Source organism: Rhinolophus ferrumequinum, chromosome 16 (genome assembly GCF_004115265.2).
Source record: "Rhinolophus ferrumequinum isolate MPI-CBG mRhiFer1 chromosome 16, mRhiFer1_v1.p, whole genome shotgun sequence".
NCBI lineage: Eukaryota > Metazoa > Chordata > Mammalia > Chiroptera > Rhinolophidae > Rhinolophus > Rhinolophus ferrumequinum.
In genome coordinates, this window is record NC_046299.1 from 31,936,609 (window position 1) to 31,955,726 (window position 19,118).

The window sequence follows — 19,118 nt, forward strand, 5'->3', positions numbered from 1 at the left end:
AGGGGAGTATATTTTGTATCAATTTGGAAGCATAAAACTTCATGTTGTTATACTGTACACAGATTATGACTGATTAAGTGATTGAATTTACTTTAAAATGTGTAATTCATGTGAAGTTGTGAGGAATACTATTTACTTATAACAACAATTCCTTTAAAAGGAAAGTATATCATGTTAAAATGAAAGACCCTTTTGTTGAACTAAGTAGCTTGATGAAATTGGTTATGCACAGGTGGGTCTGTGGCTGAGTATGAGGAGAAGAGGTAGAGAGAACTGAATTACTGTTTAAGGAAAATGGAGGAATTGGTTCTTATTTCAGAGGGAGAAGCGTACAGATAGGGAAAGAGGTAAGGCTTAGAGTCATGGAAAGAGGCAGGAACATCAAAGGATATTTGAGGGTCTTTTGTCTTTCTCCATTCCTCTTTCCTTTTTTTCCTTCTTTCTCTCTCCCCCATTTTCTCCTATTCTCTCTCTCTCAAAACAAACAAACAAACAAACCCAGGGATGATCTGATATTAAGTTTTAAGTTGTAGAGTCTTCTTTCCTGAAATCTTCTCAGTAAAGGGTTTTTATACACAAATTACTTCTGAGTGATTTTTATTTTGGGGGTTTTGTTTTTGTTGTTTGTTTTGGTGAGATTGAAGCATAAAGTTGCTGGAGTTCACGTGGTGTAGAAAAGGGGAAGCTTGTGAGGAGAGGTGAAGCTACTCTTCAACTAATTCATATCCAGTGGAATTAGGGACTCAGAGGCTTTCCAAAGTCCCTGACTTGGAGGCTCAAGGTAAACCCAGGGGAGGTGAAGTAGGTGACCGAGCCTACTGCTGGCAGTGACACGTGGTAAGCATTCTTCTTCCTCACCGTGTGTTGCTCTCCACACTGGGTGAAGATTCTGATTCTGGTTGGTGTGTGCATGGGAGATGTATCCTTCCTCTTAAGGACGAAGAACCAGGTGCCCGGGCTTCTAATTGTTTACTGGTTCTTCGGCCATCTAAAATAGGTTTGAGGAATATATTCCAAATCTCTGATTTCTCACATCCAACTCTTGAGACAAGCCCCTCTCTTAGACTGAGTTCCTTGATTTCTTAGGCCATTCTCTCCAGGGGTTTCAGAGCAGCTTTAATCCCAGCATCAAGGGGCAGCTGATGTGGACAACTGGTTCTCTTTCACAATTTCTTCCAGTGAGTTTTGAGACTCTGTGTAAAACAGTGTTGGGTGCCCTACGATTGCAGGATATCTCAGCTCAGTGTGATCCTTTGTAGCATTCCCCTACAGTCTCTATAAAGATTGGTCTCATCTTTCCATATCCTTCATTCCAAATTTTAATACTATTTAGAAAATACTGAGGAGTGACATCAGAAACATGGCAGTGTGAGGGTGCTCCTTGAAATCTCCCCTGGAAGTTACAACAAATTGAAATGCTGTAATTCAACAAAGGATACCCTACACAACACACAAACACATCTGAGATCTGTGCATCGAAACATATGAAGGTGGGCAAATCAGGTGAGCAAGGGAAGAGGGAAGGGAGAAACGTAGAGACACGGGCCATGGGGCCACGGGACGCAGCAGCCCCAAGAGAGGAAAGGATTTAGGCTGCCGGTGCACTCCCTGTGGCCGACAATCCTGCCTGAGAGATCAGCATATAACACCCTAGTGATCAGGGCAGAGAACTCAGGGCAAAGACCAAATACAGAAGGGTGAGAACTGCAGGTTAGGCCTTCACTGCCAGGCAGAAAACAAAGACATGTAGCCTGGCCACCTCCCAAACTCTCCCAGAGCTTGCCTCCCCCCACCCTCCCAGTGTTAGAAGCGGGCTCCAAAAGAAACTGTAGCAGTGTCAGATTAACAAACAGTATCTACAGCCCTGAGAATTGGAGAAACATTCTTGGAGCAGCAGACACAGTGTGGCTAATTCTGGTGACAGGGAAGGAGCTGTATGGGGGAAGACAGCTGTGGGCTAGAAGTCCCTATTGCTCGGAGCCACAAACACACCTGCCACCTCTCCCAGGACACCCTGCTCCCACTTTTCTGGGCTGATCCCTGCAGGGACAACCAGGGCTGCTGATTAGGCTGCAGGGGCAGCACTGGGGTTTCAGAGGCTCGGAACCCCTTCATTCACCGCATTCTCTGTGGTGCACTGAGACCAAGGCAACCTGAACACAGATGAAAAGCCCACCTTCCATGGAACCTCCCATTGTGCAAGAAACCAGAATAATGCAAGAGAAAATAAAATGTTCCACCAGCACCTACTGGAAAGCAAAAGAAAGACCTCTTCCTACCAACCTGCTGCAGAATTCACTCCTGTAGATGCCCAGGAAGAGACATAATAATTCATTAACTGCTATGAATAACCAAGGTAACAAGGCAGCTCAGAAAGAAAATGAAAAATCTCCAGAAAATGAACTTAAAAGACATGGAAATATGTAATTTAAATGATCGAGAATTCAAGACTGTAGTTCTGAAAAAAACTTAATGAGATGCAAGAAAACTCAGGCAGTTTAATGGACTCAGAAATAAAATCAATGAACAAAATGAATATTTTACCAAAGAGATTGAAATTTTAAATAAGAACCAAATAGACATTCTGGAGATGAAGAACTCAATAAAAGAAGTAAAGAATGAAATAGCCAGCTTAGGAAATAAAGCTGACCAGATGGAGGAAAGAATTAGTGATATCGAAGATAGAAATCTGGAAGTGACATGGAAGAAGAAAGAGACCTGAGAGGTAAAAGAAATGAAAGAATTCTACAAGAACTTTCTGACTCCATCAGAAAGAGCAATATAAGAATAATGGGTAGACCAGAAGGAGAAGAGAGGGAGAAGGGAAGAGTCTATTCAGTCCACAAGAACTTCCTAAACCTATGGAAAGAACCGGATCCTTGAATCCAAGAAGCAAACAGAACACCTAATTACCTCAATCCCAACAGGCCTTCTCCAAGGCACATTGTATTGAAGCTGTCAAAAATTAATGACAAAGAAAGAATTCTCAAGGCAGCCAGGGAAGACAGTAACCTATAAAGGAAAGCCCATTAGATTATCTTCAGATTTTTAGGCAGAAACTCTACAAGCCAGGATGGAGTGGAATCAAATATTTGAACTGTTGAAAGAAATTACCAGACAAGAATAAGGATAGCAAAGTTATCCTTTAGATGTGAAGGAGGAATAAAGACCTTCCCAGACATACAGAAGCTGAGGGAATTTTCTAACACACGACGTGCATTACAGGAAATACTGAAGGTGGCTATTTGACCTGAAACAAAAAACCCGAAAGAATATAAAACCATGAGCAAGATTACTAACAGACAGACAAAAGCAGGAAATGGAAACCCCACACAAAACAAGGTTCTATACACTTAAACATAACATAAAGGGTAAAGAAAAGAAACACATTTCAAAAAAAAAAAAAACACGGTCATGGGGAGGAGGGAGGTAGAAGAGTTGGAAAAGGGGATCAAATATATGGTGATGGAAGGAGAACTGACTCTGGGTGGTGAACACACAATGCAATATATAAATGATGTATTATAAAAGTGTACACTTGAAACCCTGTATTTTACTAATGTCACCTAAATAAATGTAATAAAAAATACTATATAGTGGTTAAGTGCTAGATTTTAGCACCAGACTCCAGGGTTTAAGTCATTTTTCCATCTCATAGTAGCTATGTGTCTTAATCTCTCTAAATTCCATTTTACTCATATGTAAAGGAAATACTAAAAATGCTTATCTATAGGGGTTTTGTGAGGATTTTATAAGTTTAATACATGTAATGCACTTAGTACAGCACCCGGTACACTATGTAAGAGTTAGCTATCATCATTCATGTGTCACAGGTCTAGAGAAGTGGCGGAACTAGCATTTTCTTAGGGCTTTGCTTCAATCTGGTGGTGAGTTGGGGATATATAGAGAGGGAACCTGCTATAAGCTCACTTCCGAACTCTTGGGTGTTCATCTCCTTCTTTCTTTATCCTCACCCCCTTTTCCCCTCTGATGTAGGAATGGAAGCTTAAAGAGGATTGGCTTTTTCTGAAGGATAGGAAAGGTGAATGTGTTCAGTGTCTTCAGTGTTCAATCCACGCAAGTGACATCAATCCATGTTTGTCCTGCAGTTTATCTGTGAGACACCTGTGTGCTCCCAGGAGGTATGGCTTTCCCCAAACGTACACATCTCACCTTCCTTATTGTGTTTACTCTGCCTACATGCCGTCATGAAAGATATAGAGGACCCCTCTAGGTAGGTTCAGAGCAGACATGGGAATATATACGAGGCATTTCTGTGCATGTTTCTAGTAATTAGATGCTGTTTTTTAAATTCACTTAAAGTGAAGTACAACAAAATGCTTAATGAATACATTTATCTCTGAAACTGCCAGAGAAGGTGGGAGTTTTCTTTGGGGTGAGAGATGAGGTGCACGTGGATGGCTTGATTGCATGAAAAGAGGAAGCTAATAAGAAACCACATCTCTATAAACCAGAGAACCTTGGCTAAGAAGAAAAGAGGAATGAGAAGCTGTGGTCCTGGAAGAGAAGTAGGGGAGAGAAGAGGGAGTGTTACTGCAGAAAGTTAAGTGATAAAAGGCTGTGGCCATTAAATATAAAATATAGAAGGTCTGTTTTGGGGGGAGGGAGGAAGAAACGTCAGGTTTGGGGGAGGAGGCGATCTGAACCTGCAATGGGTACCTATGGTGTACTGATCATACTATTTTTTGATCTATTTAAGGTAGACTTTATTGATTTTCTGCTAAGTGAGGATTAATTACTGAATTTAAAGAAACCCTATTCCAATTCCTGCCATATTTTTTTAACTATTATGGTTCATTTTTTATCACTTATTTAACACTCAAAACTTTATTTCATCAAGTTTTAACTATTATCTGTTAACTTCTTTTTGTAAGATGAGGTATTTTTTGGGGGGCGTCTTTACTCTTCCCTTAACTTCTTTCCCCCTTCTCTTTTCCAAATCAAACATTAACTATTACAAGGTTGGAAAGATGTTATGTTGTTATTTAACCATAATTACTGAGCCAAAAGTTGAAAAACAGTAAGTAGCATTTATAGTACGTAAAGATGATTTACCCTACAGCCAATTAATCATCTAATTACATTTATTTCACCAGGTGAGTTAATTTGACCTCCAAAACAGATACCAAGATAGGATTTAATACAAGAAATTTATTAGGGCCACACCCGTAAGAGAAAATGGAAGGGAGCCGGGAGAGGCTGAGGAGCCACTGGACTGTGATGCAGATCTGACTCCAAGTGCAGGAGAGAGAGAAGGAAGAAAAGTTGGGTTGGAAGCATCTTAGACTACAGTATAGTTTTAAGGAAAATTTGGAAGGCTGGTGGGGAATCCTTGAGCCCAAGTCACCTGTCAGGAGTTCTGCCTTTTCTAGGTCGGGGCCTGAGTTACTATCCCTGCCATACTAGGAAGCATGGCCTTAGTTCAAATGCAATGATGGATGCCAGTGTTGTGAAATCACAAGTCACATCACCAATCCGGGACCCAACTTTATCATCAGTAAAGGTGGTGGGAGCAGGCATTTTCTCAGGGTCTTCCTGGTTCTCAAGTTCTGTGGTTTTATGCAGTTTCTCTTGAAATAATTTGTATGGGCTCAATCTTGAAAGGAACAGTGACTGCCTGTATTGTCCTTGAAACTCTAGTAGATACCCCGTGATCAACTGCTGAGACTAGTTCTGTACCCAGAGGACACAGAAAATGTGTTCAAGAGTTCCATTACTCTGAAGCAGTTTTCCTGCCAGCTGATTCACCTGTGGAAAGGGTTTTGCTCAGCTTTTGTGGGGTTAGTGACATAGCTTTACTGAACAAAACAGTTTCCAAGAGCACCTTGAAGATTTGGGAAAGAGGCACTTCTCTCTTCCCGAAGGGTCAAATGACCCTGAAGGGAAATTACAACCACTTCCCTGGGCCTATTTTTGGTTTGTTGAAAAAGATTAGCTCTTTGAGGTCACTAAAGACAGACCAAAATGTATACACTCCAGGCTGTAAGTCTTCAGTTAAATGGAAGGGATAAATTTCTAAGAATAAGGGCTATGTGAAGATGAAATTATCATTTAGGAAGATAATTCAAGCCATCAAAACTTGGAAGTTTTGACAGTTGATAACAGTCAACTCTGAGGTCTTTTTTAAACCCAAGAGTATGAAATTATCTCTAAAGAGTTATAAACTTTAGTAAAGCAAGTATAATTATTGACAAAATTTAAAGTTATTATAAACATAGTAATTTTAGTTCAATATTTTAGTTGTAGTTTTTCTTATGCTGCTTTTTGCTTTCTTAGCCTGTTATAACTTCTTATATATTTCAATGGTTTAATATCTATTGAATTTTAAAGTCATTTAATAGACCTTATGGTCTAAGATCTAAATATAGAGGCTGATAGTTATATCTTTGTTTTGATACCTTAACTATTTCATTGCATGTTAAGTGCCTACTTGGGAATATAACCTTGATTACATTATTTCCAATGAGAAAAAATGACCTGCTGCAAAACAAAATACTTGCTGCAAAATGTGACAAATCTTCTACTACTAGATCAGGACTTCCAGTCCTGAACTTCTACCATATTTGAGTAAAGGTCATTCCCTTCCCTGTTCTCCCTTTTTAAATAAAAAAATAAAATGAGCAAAATAAACAAAAACAGCAGGGACTTAAGTAAAACATTTAAAAAATTTTAATTCATGAAATACATTGCAGTATATATGTATGTTCGAATATGCATAGAAAAAAAATATCTGGAAGGATACATATCAAATTGTTAACAGTTTACCTTGGGGGTGTAGAATTGGGGCAGGATGAAGGGAGTGCTCTTACTTTTAAATTCATATACTTCTGCATTATTTGAAATTTTACAATGAGAACTCACTACTTTTATAATAATCAAAATCATAATAGACATTAAAAAAATAAAAATAGCAACAAAAAGTAAAAAACACACATACACATTAGTTTTAAGAGCTACATTGGAGGTATAGAGAATTAAATCATATGGCACACTCTTGCACTAATACTGTGGTGGTAAATACAATTGTATAGTTTATAATCAAAGAAACATTAGAGAAGCCACTTTTAGCAACCTCCCAATTTAAAAAGTCTCCTGGGATAAGAGCCCTTAGCAATGACCCTTTAAATTAGGTATTAAAACTGAAAGCAGGGCCTAACTATTCTTGGAGGATCTATAGGAAAACTTGTCAATCTGAAAACTTCAGACAAAAGAAAAAGCTTCACAGAAGTAAGACGGAATACTAAAACAGTTAACCAAAGGCCAGAAATTGGGGGTATGACAACTATACCCAATCCAGACCCAAAACTAACTCACTGAATCTTGGTATTCTAGGGATATAGGTTAGGGACATCTACTTTACCCATTTTCCCAATTTCTCAATTGGTCTGCTTTCCATATCAATTATTTTAACCTAAAAATACTGCAATTCTAACTGGAAAAAATTAATTCCACCTAGATTCAGTTTAGGTTTATTCTTCTAGTTAAAAGAACCAGAGAAACTTGAGACTAATGATTTTCTATTATTCATTTTTTCTCATAACTATTTCTAGCTACTTAATGAACATTTTGGGAGTTAATACTTCTGATTTCTCACGGGACCCTAAAGTTCTATATTTGAGGACATCTTCTTTTTTCATGTTCTAGTTTTTTCTTTTATTGAAGTCATCAGAGATGACAAACTTTTTATTATGAACTTTTTTCTTCCAACAAAGAGGATTCTTTAGGTGACTATCTGCTTGACAGTTAAATATCCTCATCGAAGTCAGAACACTTATAACTGGAAAGTTCAACCTTTTGAAAGGTACATAATTAAGAGTTTAACATAATTTTGTACCCCTGAAAGAGTGTTCCTGACCTAAGTATCAAAGGCTTATGTAGATTATACTCACTGCATAAGTAATATGGAAAATAATCAGAAAATTATTATAAATAGCAGAGATAAGGGGTATAAAGTCATAATGGCCATGCCATTTTTAAAAGTTACAACAGCTGGAATGTTGCTGTTTCTTAATGGATTATAGTATTTTAATTAAAAAAAAGTAGAAAACAGTAAATGATTCATCATAACGTATATAAAATATTTAAATGATGCCTGATACACAACCACCATTCAATAAAAACTGGCTCTGTAATGAACCATGGATTAAAACAAACAAAAGTATAAGAACCCAAAATAGAGAGAAGAGCTTTAGAACTGATTTCTAGCATATGGAGTTAAATGGAAAGTCGCAGCTCACAGAGAGCAGTAAGGAATTCTGCGTTTTCTGGATCTATCTTTTGGGCCCTCTCATAGTACTCCGCCGCTTGCCTCTTTTCTCCCTCCAGCTTGTAAACAAACCCTAGGGCACTTAAACTCTGCACATCTGAGGCATTGTGACCAAGTTTCTTGGTAGCCAATTTCTTTAGCGCACTTGTCAATTTGGTACGTAGGGAGGACCTGTCTTTGACCTTTAAGGCTTCTAAGTAATGGTGGATGGCAGTACTTTCTGATTTACGGTGAAATTCCTGAAAGCGGCCATAGTGGTAGTGGATCTGATGTTTGTGATCATCAGTTATGTTCTCCAGACGAAGGGCTTTCTGGAAAATGTCTTCAGCATTGCTGTACTGGCCTGCCTCAGCGTACATGTTGGCCAGATCCGTGTAGGCAAATGCAAACATAGAGTCTCGTTCCACAGCTGCCTTGAAATGAAATATAGCAGATGTAATCAACCCATCAACTTTCAGTTTATCTTTTCCTTTAGGTCTGTTGCGTGTGGCCTTCTTGATTTGGATCATTTGTGCTCTATAGCAAAGTCCCATTTGGTGATGTAGGAAAGAAGAGGTCGGTGTCACCTCCAAGGCCTTTTTCAAAAGCTCAAGAGCTTTGTCCCAAGAATTTTTTCTCCTGTAGAATTTGGCTGCGTAACGAAGGACATAAGGTTGGGATGATATCTGGTCCAGGATTTCTTCAATATACTTTTCCCCTTCAGCTTCAGCATGTACGTCTTGAAGCTTCAGTGCCAGGAAAACCTTAATGTAGGTGTTATCTGGGTTCAGGGTAACAGCCTTCCTCAGAGGACCCAGGGAGAAGCTCTTTATAGAACCTTCTCTGTCAGAATCGTCCAGCCGATACACTGTGATGGCATAGCCGATGTTAAATTCTGGATTGTCAGGTTCCACTTCCAGAGCCTTCTCAAAAGCTGCTTTAGCCTTTTGGTAATACTTTCCTCCAAATTTCAAGAGTGCCCACCCTTTCTCACAGTCAATCTCAGGACACTCCAACTTGTGGTTGAAAGGACTGGACAATTTCCTGCAGACATTCCCTACCTTGTCTGTGTACTTCTGAGCTTCCGTAAGCTGGTCCATGTGGTAATACACCCAGGCGTAGTTTCCCCAAGTGACCAAACTGCGTACTTCTTCTTTGTCTGAATGTTCCCGCTGGATTATTTCTTCTGCTTGTTCCAAGCACTCCAGGGCATCTTTATTTTGGCCTTTTAGGTGTTTCACATAGGCCAGTAAGTTATAAAGAGTGAGCCTGGATTTTGTGGTAAGAAACTCAAGCTGTTGCCCAATTGTATCTTCCACATCAAACAGATCAATGTCTTCCTTCAGTAAATTCCAGGTAAAGTGGCATTCTAACTCCAACAGAAAGGTCTTCAAGGAGTCCTTAGGAATTTCACTGTCAAAGATAAAATCCTTTTTAATTTTTGAAGAAATAAAGGAAACAATTTTTAAACCTTAAACACTGTTCTTTGCTTAACAACCAATTTTATCTTTTATTTGATCTTATAGTTATAGGTTCCCATAACTTTATACTAGTTTCCTCTGTGTACAGTTATGTCCTAGAAATATTTCATGAAACTGTCATTATTTACTGCAAAACCAATTCTGGAGATGACAGCGTTTTCTGTTACAGGGTATCTATTTCCTTTTGGCAGTCACTAACCCACAAGGACCACCTATTTTTAGAAAGGGGCAATTTAGATGTTTTATTTACTAGACTTGAAAATTAAGAATAAATATATACATAGTCAATAATTAATATAAAGTTTTCATTTCTGTATTATGAGTGGTAAGGGAGAGAAAAAGAGAAGGTGAGAAATGAGAAATGGAAGTACATTAAGGGAGACAGAGAAGCTACACGAATATATCATTTTTGCAGGGAAAGAAAGGAAGGAAGCAGGAGAGAGAAGGAAGGAAGGAGGAAAGGAGGAAAGAAGAAAAGCCTAGAAAACAGGCACAGATACAGACAGCAACAGGTATACCAAGAGATTGAGAGAAACGTCAGTTTGAGAGAGATAAAAAGGGAGTAACAAACATTTAGATAAAGATGGGGAAAAGCCCAAAGGAAGCTTAGTAGTTTTTCATGTAAGTGCCACATCCTTCTGACCTCTGGGGTTGTGGGCAATAAAGGCTGACGCCTATTATTAACTTATCATTGCCCCTAATATTCACTTCACCACAAGAAATACTTATTGAGCTCCTTTTGTGCGAGACACAGTGTAACCTCTGCAGGGCCCGTTGGAAACACTGTCTCTGAAACTAGGAAGAAGAAGGGGTAAGGAAAGGATAAGAAACAGTTATTTATTAATAAGAGCCTTTTATGTGCAAGATCTTCTGAACAACCCTGGGAATGTAACTCTGAACAAGACAGCCCTGCTTATACAGCGTTTACATTATAAGTACACAGTCAATTATAACTCAGCATTCCAATTAAGTCCCATGGAAGTGACCCAGGAAGGGTATATTATAGGCCAGTGTTCTGGACATCTGGGTTCTTACTTGGTGAGGACCCCTTCTTTTGGTTTTCCTTTGTGGAACAACCGGCTCCCCTTACTCTCCGTCCATGTGATTTTTAGATGGGTGTCTACCCTTCATTTCAGTCTGTGGGAAGGCACAAGATATTCCAGCCATTTCCTGGTTCTAGTGATTTATTTGGAGAATGTCCAATTAAATATAATTTTGCTGAAATTATCTCTTCCTTCAAAAAAATTTACACTTGTAGAATATAAGCTCGGAGTGGCCATCTTTCCAAATTCTTGGAGAGAGCCTGCCTGAGAAAGAATCTGACATAGAGGAAAGCAGAGCTTAGACAGGAAGAAAGGCAGATAGCTCATGATACTGACGAAATACCTGCATCCATTCTTGCCTGGATCACCTTGTCTACCCAGGGACTTCTGTTTAGTTAAGCAAATCTCTTCTTGCTTAATATTGAGTTGGGTTTCTACTGTCTACAACTGACAAAAGTCCTGATTAATATACCTAGTTTTATTTGTTTGTTTGATGGTAGTGGTTAGGCAATCACGAAAGATTTCTAAATCTACTATTGGTCATAATTAAACGCCACAAGAAATATACAAAAAAATTACTTAGGGTTTCTCAAAGAGGGAAATGCTCTAATTATGAGATAAACAGTGTACAGTGTAGTGTGCGTGTATTTCCTTTTATGCTGCACACAGGACTACCCCCCTTGTATATACAATGTAAATACATATTTGTATAAATGTTTATGGGAACTACAGTAATATTTCTATCAATGAACATTTATTGACCATCCCACATGATACATGCCAGGCAACATTCTAGTTGTAGTGGATATAGTAGTGAACAAGACAGAAGAAGGCCCTTTCTTCATGGTAATTCCATTTTGGGAGAGAAAGGAACAAAAGGTGTTGACAGAAAATAAACATGTATACAAATCAACGAACAACGTAATCCTGGACACTAATAGTGTTAAGAAGAAAAAAAAATCAGAGTAATGGGATTCAGTGGTGGGAGGGATGGGGTACTTAGTTATGATTGTCAAGGAATAGCTCTTGTGAAAAGCACAATTGAAGTAAAATCTCAACAATGAAAGGGAGGCATAGAAGATCTGAGGGCAGAAAGGTCTAAGCCAGAGCTTATCAACTGCGTGGTGATTTTGCCCTTCCCCCAGGGGACATTTGGCCATGTGTGGAGACAATTTTGGTAAGTCACCACAGGAGGAATGGCTACTGGCATCTACAGGATCAAGGCGAGGGCTACTGCTAAATATCCTATAATGCACAGGTCAGCCCCAACAATCAAGAATGATCTAGCCCAAAATGTCAGTAATGCTGAGGTGACAAACCCTCGTTTGGGCTCAGGTACCAGCAAGTGCACACCCTGATGTCAGAATAAATTTGGAGTATTCAGGAGACAGAAGGAAGTGTGGTTGAAGCATAAACAAAAAGCATAGCAAGAGATGAGGAGGAGGAGTTGGAAGGGACATATGATGCAGGGCTTGATAGGCTATGATAAGGGATATAAATTTTATCCTAATTGCAATGGGAAACCACCGGAGAAAAAAATTTCAAGTAGGGAAATGAAAATGTTTGGTCTAGGTTTAAAAAAAAAAATCCCTCTGGCTGCTTTGTGGAGAATGGACCATAGAGGGTCAAGAGAGGAAGTTGGGAAACTGGTGGGGGAAGTATTCATGCAATAAATATTTATTGAGAGCCTACTATATGCAGGACACTGTTCTAAGTATTGGGGCTACAGCAGTGAACAAAATAGAAAAAAAAATCCTTACTTCATGTAGCTTATATTCTAACAGGGTTGGGGTGTGCCGTTAAAAGACAAAAAAATAAATGAAAACATAGCGTATGTGAGATGATAATAAGTGTTAAGGAGAAAAATAAAGTAGGAGAGTGAAATGGATGGCTGGCAGGGTGTCTGGGAGGTAGTTCCAACTTACATAGCATGGCCAGAGCAAATCTCCCCTGAAAGGGATATGAAGGCAAGTGATGAAGGACTCCAAGAAGAGATGATGCAAATTTACACTCGGGTGGTAGCAGAGGATTAGTGAGGACTGGATGGTTGTATTTTGGAGGCAGAACTGACAGGTCTTTCTGATGAATTGGGTATGGGGAGGGCCATGAGGGAAAAAGGATATCAAGGATGATTCCTATGCTTTTGACTTCAGGAACTGAGTGATAAATCAAGAGAACTATTTGGAAATGTTAACTGAGGTGTCTATTAAACATTCAAGTGAAGATGTCAAGTATATAGTTGAATGTTAATGAAGAAAAATCTGGAGATGAAGAGGAGTGAAGGTAGAACAAAGGATATAAAATTGGGAGTCAGCATGCAGATGAACTTTAAAACCAGGAGATCCAGAATGAAACTGCCTAAGGAATGAGCATAGAGAAGGTCAAAAACTAAGTTGTAATTTACTCTAGGTCAATCAGCATAGAAGGACCAGGAAAAGAGTCCAAGAAAGAATAACCAGTCAGGGTGCAGGAAAACAAAGAAACCTGTTGTTGTGAAAGGCTAAAGAAGAAAATGTTTATTTCAAAAAAGAGATACTATTCAATGTATAAAATGATTCTAAGATGTTGAGAAAATGAGGACAGAGAAGAGATCACTGTTTTGGCAGGAGTCAAGTTGTGGGGGACCTTGATAAGTTTTAATAGAATGGTAGGGATGAAAACATTACTGGAGTGGGTTGAAGGAATCCTGGGAGGTGAAGTGGACATGGGGAATATAGGGCACTCTTGTAAGGAATTTCACTATAAAGGGAGTAGAGAGGTAGAGCTATGGCTGGAGGGAGGCTGGAGGAATTGTAAACAAAAAACATCACGATATTTTTAATGATTTAGTGATATGCCAGCGGGAATGATCCAGTATTAAGGGAGAAATGATGCTTGTGGGAGAGGGAAGAATAATTGCAAGAAAGATGGACTATAAAGCAAAAGTGAACCTATTCATTGTTAATACTCAAATCTTTATCTCCAGCCCCAAACCCCTAACCGTGGTTGCCATGGCCTTCATTATCTGGCCCATGTCTATTTCTCCAGCCTCATTTTGTACCACTTTCCTCTCATGGACTGCACTCCAGCCATACTGGCCTTTAAAAAAAAACTTCATTGTTTATTATGTCTTAGGCCAAGTATGCACCTACCTCAGGGCATTTGTACCTGCTTTTTATTCCCTTCCTCTGTGCATTCTTCATAAAAGAGTTCTAGGGCTTATTCTTGAAATTCTGGTCTTGGCTCAAATCGCACCTCTCTGAAGAGGCCTACTCCTGACCACCTTAGGTAAAGCTGCACCCCCACCCACCTTGCCAACCATCCTAAAGTCTAGTCTTTTTCCTGTTCTTCATAGCACTTATATCAATATTTGCTGGGGGTTAGGAAGGAGGAAAAGAGTGCTTTGAATCAAACATGAGATTGAAGTTTTAAACTGAATTGGACAGAGTCTTTTGGACCTGGAAAGGGGCTGTCCTAATAGCCTAAAGCGACGGAAAAGTTAGAGAACTGGATTAATTGCACAATTAGCAGTACTGATTAGGAAAATAAAACCATTTCATATTTATAATCTAATATAGTACTTCACGAAATGTTTTTCATTTTGTAATAAATACTAAATGTAAACACTAATAGTTGACTAAGTATCATATTTAGTAGACAATTTAAATTAGCTTATTAATTTCAATTCTATAATTTTTTCATATTTATTCTCTTTCTCTCTTTGTGTATATAAATATACACATATATATAAAGATCCCACATTTTAGTGATTGTAGGTGCTAGACGAGTTTTCCAATAGAACTTCCTGCCATGATGAAATGGTCTTATCTATGCTATACACTATGGTAGACGCTAGCCACATATGGCCACTGATCACTTGAAATGTAGCCAGGACAATGGAGGAAGTGAATTTTTAGTTTTATTTACTTTAATTAACACAGTCATATAGGACTGGTGGCTACTGCATGGGACAATTAGAGACAATGGGCCTATAGGGCTTACTGGATAAAAAGGCCTCAAGCCCAACAGGGTAGAGCTCTCCTTTAACTTGAAAGTTCTATTTTATTCAAGGTGAAGAGCTAAATTAAATGGAAAACAAGGATATATTTGAAAAAACAACTTTATGTACCTGACCTGGGTTCACTGCAGATTCAACTCAATGGTATAAATGTACACTGCTTATAATATACTATCTAGAATCAGATGAGTTCTCAAAAAACATTAAGTAACTAAATCTACCATTGCTTGATAGTTGACTACATGCTGGGCAGTGTACCAAGCACTTTATATAAATTACACTTCATTTTTATAACAACCTCTTATTATTTTCACAATTTTATGGATGAAGACTGGCAGATACAGTTTAAATTAAATGTCTAAAGGTTACACAGCTATAAAGTGGCTGAGCTAAGAGCCAAGCCTAGCCTGACTCAAAAGCTTAGGCCTTTCAACCATAATACTGCACTACCTCTAAAATAAAAATTGGAGCTTGTTTTATAGAACAATTTGCTTGTTTATAGAACAATTTGTTTGTTTATAGAACAATTTGCTTGTTCTATAACAACATAGATACATAGGATACATAGGATACATAGTTAAAACATAGGATACATCTAATGCATGTAGAATTCGCTTTGCCTCAGGAAGACCTAAAAAGAACACAAAAAGGGATTTTAGAGCAGCTTAAAGAGCAGGTAAGAGGTTTGTGTGACGACCATTGGAAGAGACACGCCAGATATTTAAACATCTCGGGTTAAGAAAACAGTGATTTCAAATCTGAGCCCTCAATCTAAAGTCACAAATATTCTACTTTGTTGGAGTTGTTTTGAGATGGAGCTACTTCTCACCAGGATGTGCTGTGCAGAGTGCTTTAGACAGGGTTTAACAGAGAGATCTATTTATTTAAGGATGATTCGTGATTTTCTCAAACAACAAAAGAACTGGGTAAAAATATGTTAAAAGTGAGCTGAAGGAAGTGCAAGAATCTTAGTTTTCAAAGATATAATTATCATTATTAAGTGAATTAAAATGCTTTTCCCCACAATTCAATTAAGCACGTTGTTATATATGCTGATGACCTTCCAGAGTATTTCCTGTATCTCTGATCTCTCCCCGGAATTCCAGACTTATCTAATTTTTAGTTCACATGCATCTTCAATGAGAAGTTCATTTGGCATCCCAAACAAACATCCAATACAGAAACCTGAGTCCCTTGAGTCTGTTCCCTCCTTAGTCTTCCTCACTTTATTTGGCATCTTTTAGTTCCACAGACCAAGGAACAGAGGAATAATCTTTGATTCCTTTTCTCTCAACCCTTCTTCCAAATCCTGTTAATTCTACCTTCCAGATACAACTCAAATCCTCCCCTTTTCTCCATTTCTACTGCTATTTTCCTAGTTTAAACAATAATTATCTTTCCTTTGAGCTGGGGCAAAATTTGCTTTCCCTGCTTCCACTTTTGGTTCCCACATAGTACTTACTAGTACACTTCTGAAAATGTAAACCAGATGATGTTAGCCTTCTGGCTTAAAATCTCTCAATGGCTTCCCAATACCCTTAGCTATTAATCTAGCCCCTGCTATGTCCTACAAGTCCCTAAAGGAGCGGGCCTTGTCTACCCATCCAATCTACTACCCTCATTCACCCTCTCCTCATTCACTGTTTTAGACATATCTTCTTCCTATCTCGAACACAGCAAGTTCGAGGATTTTTACACCTGTTGTTTCTACTCCACTCGGCATGCTCTGGTCCTAATCTTTGAATGACTAGTAACTCAGCTCAAATATTCCTTATTTAAGACGCTGTCTGTGGCAGAGCTATCTAAAATAGACCCCTCCATTCTAGGTTACTCTCTTAGGCCATTATACTATTTTATTTTCCTTATAGCTCTCACCACTTTCTGAATTATGTTGATTAGTTACTCACCTATCTATTGTTTACCTACTTCCCCCATTTAAATGTAAGCCCCATGAGAGCGGAGACCTTGTTCTGATTTTGTTTTTTCACCTCTGTGTCCCTAGCATCTATTATTCCAGGTGTATAATAGAAGCTCAATAAATAAATATTTGTTGAAGGAATGAATGCGATTACATGCTAGCAGCTTACGCCCAGGTATATGCCTACCATAAAAAGCACCTAAATTTCAGATGAAGGAATTCCTGCTAGTTTTTCCCTTTCTGCTAATGGTTCCAAACTTTTTCCCACTTCAAGTCTTCCCTATCCCGCTTGTCTTTATATATGACATGCTCTGTCTCTGGCTCCATGTTTGGATTTTGAAAATGGGTTTTGAACTGTTTCCTATGGTCCTCACTGGGAAACATGGCATGACTGTCTCTTGGTAGTCGTTTCTTTCTCTGGTGTAACTGCACCAAACTCATGGGCAAGCATTGCCATGGCCTTAACAGCCTGCTCAGCTCCCCAACAATATGGGCGTATCAGCACTGTGCCCATCCACCGAGTAAAAGAACCACTGGTCTCTGTTCCTGAAGGTTTCTACCAGCCTAGCCCCCCAAAAAAGATGAGGAGGGCTGCCTCGGGTATTATGAAGGTATTTGGGAGATCTCAAAGGGACATTCGGTCAGCCACTGAAGTGCTATGCTCAGTCTGTGAGATTTACACACAACTGGGAGGCCAGGAGAAGTTGTATGTTTTAAAAACTTTGTCTGCTTACACTTTAAACCTTGTCTCTGGGAAGCTGGCAGAGAGAGGCAATTATGTCTGAAGAGGCAACATTCATGCTTCAGTACATGTTTTTTGTCTAGGCAGAAGCAGTCTTTCGATGTCCTTGGGAGACAATCCCCAGCGAGGTCCCCCCTTCCTCCACCCCACTCTGCACAGACACACATAGTGCACCCCTCCTTTTCCTCTTTGTTTCTTCAGGCCCTTCCTAATACCTCCCTCCCTTCTCACAAACGTTAAAAGTTAGGGACTTATTATTATTATTATTATTTTGCTTCTAACAATAGCCAGCGTGTGCAAATAGCATGGGCTAAGCAGTTAATTAACCCTTCCCGAAGTCCTAGGAGAGGGATGCCATGAATTTTCACATGTGAGAACAGACTCCCCGAGTTTCAGCAACTTTGCTTTGGGGCACCCGACTAGCAGAACAAAGGACTGTCGGCTCCGGGAGCCCAGGAGCTTCACCTCTCATTCCTCGACTTACTAGGCGGGAAGGGTTCCCGGATCACATGCTGGCAGGGTGCTAGCCCCTGCGGATACAAAACAAGGCGAGACGAGGCCGCCATCACCGTACACTAGTGAAGGAGCCAGATAAAGAAATCCTGGTAACATAGCGGATTGGGCGGAACAGTCACAATCCGTCCGTGGTTCAAAGGGAGCTCACGGGAAGGGCAGAACTCCGACCCAGAGATCAGAAGGCAAAATGGCAGGAGGCAAACGTGCCGCCTGGGGCTGCGGCCAAAGCACGTCTGCCAAAGGGAGGGCACGGCAGCTGCAGGCTTGGGAAGGGGAGAAAGGCGAGGGCCTAAGGAGACCAGCGCCACGTAGAAGCAGCGCGGCATGACGCTGGGGGTGGGGAGCCTGGGGGGGTGTGTGGGGGGGCGCGAACCAAGCACAGTCGCCACTGCGGCCGCAGGGAGAGGACAGACCTCCCCGGGCTCGTCGCCTGGCCGCCCAGCCCGACAGTGCGGACGCCAGGGAGGGTCGCGACGCCGGGGAAGCGTCCGCTCGGACACCATCCTGGTCAAGCCCGATTTCAGACGCCCGGGACCTGGACAGGGCGCCGGGGAAGCGTCCCGATGCGGACGCCTGGCTGCCGGGCACGGGGAGCTCGGCCTCTTAATAAAAGAGCCGCAGCGCTGCGTCGCTTAACGGAATGAAAGGAGAACCCCAGTGTGAAACAAAGGACTACCCAGTTTGGGCGGGGCAGCGGGAAAAGCCCTTACCTCATGGTGGCTGGGCTCTGAGGACCTTCCAGGAAGGAGGCAAGACCCCACAGGCGTCCTCCTCAGGACCCGACTCTCCCGCAGCCGGGCGGCGGGATGCGCGCGGGCGTCGGAGCGGGACGTGCGTGTGCGTGTGCGCGTGCGCCGCGGTGTGGACGGGCTGGCGGGTGCGCGCTTCCCACTAGGCGGCTGCTGCGCTCGGTCCGTGCGAGGGCATTTGTCTTTGTTAAAGGCAGGACCGGAGCGGGAAAAGGAAACTAGAGAGTAAATCTGATCCTGGGCTAGGCGGAGTCCAGCTCCAGGAAACGGAAACTTCTGGAAGGGATGCGTGGGGACCACTCCCCCCTCCCCACCCCCGGGCTGGATTTAGGGGCCCGCGGGAGACGTTTGCAAAACGCAAGCTCCTTTAGAGTTGAATTAAGCATCTAGGCCTCTGGACGTTGGT

The 19,118-nt window shown here is 40.6% G+C and overlaps 1 protein-coding gene across 1 annotated transcript; it reads right to left on the minus strand.

Annotated features, from left to right (window-relative positions):
- Positions 1-6,672: 6,672 nt before the first annotated feature.
- On the minus strand, positions 6,673-18,907 carry IFIT5 (interferon induced protein with tetratricopeptide repeats 5). Its single transcript, XM_033131267.1, has 2 exons — positions 18,674-18,907; positions 6,673-9,679 (listed from the first exon to the last, which is right to left on the minus strand). The coding sequence occupies exons 1-2, from the start codon at positions 18,676-18,678 to the stop codon at positions 8,236-8,238; spliced, it is 1,449 nt and encodes a 482-aa protein (XP_032987158.1). The 5' UTR covers positions 18,679-18,907; the 3' UTR covers positions 6,673-8,235.
- Between the last annotated feature and the right edge of the window lie 211 nt (positions 18,908-19,118).